Source organism: Entamoeba dispar, genomic scaffold (genome assembly GCF_000209125.1).
Source record: "Entamoeba dispar SAW760 scf_1105229458283 genomic scaffold, whole genome shotgun sequence".
NCBI classification, from domain to species: domain Eukaryota; phylum Evosea; order Mastigamoebida; family Endamoebidae; genus Entamoeba; species Entamoeba dispar.
The window spans coordinates 1-1962 of NW_001853115.1; the positions used below are offsets into that span (position 1 = coordinate 1).

Consider the following 1962-nt stretch of genomic DNA (forward strand, 5'->3'; position numbering starts at 1 on the left):
TGTTTCTCCTTTATTGAATACTTTTAATTATTTCTTCTTGTGTTTTATTAAGTGTTTTACTAATTATCATTATTTGTTCTTTAATTTTAGTAGTACATTTGATTGTAATGAATATTTCAAATTCACATGCATATCCTCCTTCAATTGTAATAATATTTGGTTTGATTCTAATTGAATATTTTTCATTTCCTTCTTTACTACTTATTTGTATTTTCTTTTTTTCTTTATTTTCATTTCCAATACATATTAATTCTCTGATTTCTTTATTTACTTCAATTTCTTCTCCTTCTCCTATTTCTATTTCTTTTTTATTTGTTATTATTCCATCTCCAAGTGATATGAATTTGATATTTGATTGTGAAATTTTAAATATTGTTGTTGTTTTCTCTTGTTCTTTCTTTTCTTTGCGTTTTATAATGTAATTAATCATTATTATTATAATTATAATTATTATAATGATGATAATAAGTATAATGATGATAATTATCATTATCATCCACCATACAATTTCTTTATTACATTTTGTTCCGTCTTCATTGATTCCATACCAAAATGAACATTTTGAACATTTATTATTTTTTGTTTCTTTACATTTATTAATATTTGAATAATGAATACATTCTTTATTTATTATTATATATTCTTCTTCACATTTATTACATTCTTTCTCATTTAAACATGTTATACATTTATTTCCACATTTTGAACATTCTTTATTTATTAAATAATATCCTGTTAAACATTCTCTACATCCATATTCTTTATCTATTTCTCCTTTACATCCTTTAATTGTTGTTGTTGATTTACATATTCCTGTTGAACTCATAAAATATCCTTCTCCACATTTTATACATTTATCTTTTTGATTACATGTTAAACATTCTTTTCCACATTTTGAACATCCTTTCCCATTTCTATAATATCCTTTATGACATATTCCACATCCACTTCCATCTGCTAATATTCGTAAACATGTTCCATTTAATTCTTCATTTGATTGACATGTTTTATCATTTCTTAAATATTTATCATTAGAACAACTCATACAATATGTAGATGTTCCATAACATGTTTCACATTTATCATCACATTTTAAACATTTCATGTCTTTTGTTAAATAATATCTTTCTTTACATCTTTTACATCCATATGTATTTTGTTCTTCACAATATTCTATTTTTGTATTAATACATTCTCCGTTCAAATTAGGTGAATATGTATTTAAACATTCAACACATTTTCCATTAACATATGATTTATTTAAACAATATGAAATATTATTATTACATTTTCCATTTTGATCTTTTATCATATCTTTTTCACATGTTTTATTTATACATTTATTATTATCTAAATATTCTTCATATTTACATTTTATTTCAATATCATTTGTTTGACATATTTCTGATTTTGAACATTCTATACATTTATTATTATTGATGTATTTTCCATTTTCACAATATATTTCTTCATTCTTTCCATTTTGATTCTTTTCTTTATTTGAACATTTTCCATTATTTAATGTATATCTATTTGAACATGATACACAGTTATTTCCTTCATAATAACATTGATCTTCTTTATCTCCATTACATTGATTATTTTCTATTTTATATCCATTTGAACATTTTAAACAATAATTTCTTTCTGATTTATTACATTTATTATCTTTTTCTTTACATTCTCCATTTTCTTTAATAAATCCTTCTTTACATTGATAACAATATGTTTCATTTCCAATTTTACATTCATTTTTGAGTATTTTGCATGTTTTTGTATTTAAATTAAGATAATATCCATATTCACATTCAATACAATGATTTTGATTATTTATTTTAATACAATGTGAATTATATTGACATTCTTTATTTGAATTTAAATAATATCGTTTTTCACATTCAATACATTCTTTTGTTTTTTCTTTATAAATCATCATATTACAATTCTTATATCCAATACTAT

At 21.2% G+C, this 1962-nt stretch overlaps 1 protein-coding gene across 1 annotated transcript, besides 3 other annotated features; it reads right to left on the reverse strand.

Annotated features, from left to right (window-relative positions):
• Window positions 1-10: 10 nt before the first annotated feature.
• Window positions 11-1936, reverse strand: EDI_250590 (uncharacterized protein; the record flags this gene model as incomplete). The annotated part of the gene is made up of 1 exon (XM_001734439.1): window positions 11-1936. The coding sequence occupies one exon, from the start codon at window positions 1934-1936 to the stop codon at window positions 11-13; it is 1926 nt and encodes a 641-aa protein (XP_001734491.1).
• Window positions 180-323: a microsatellite.
• Window positions 426-496: a microsatellite.
• Window positions 568-642: a sequence feature (AT_rich).
• Window positions 1937-1962: the final 26 nt, after the last annotated feature.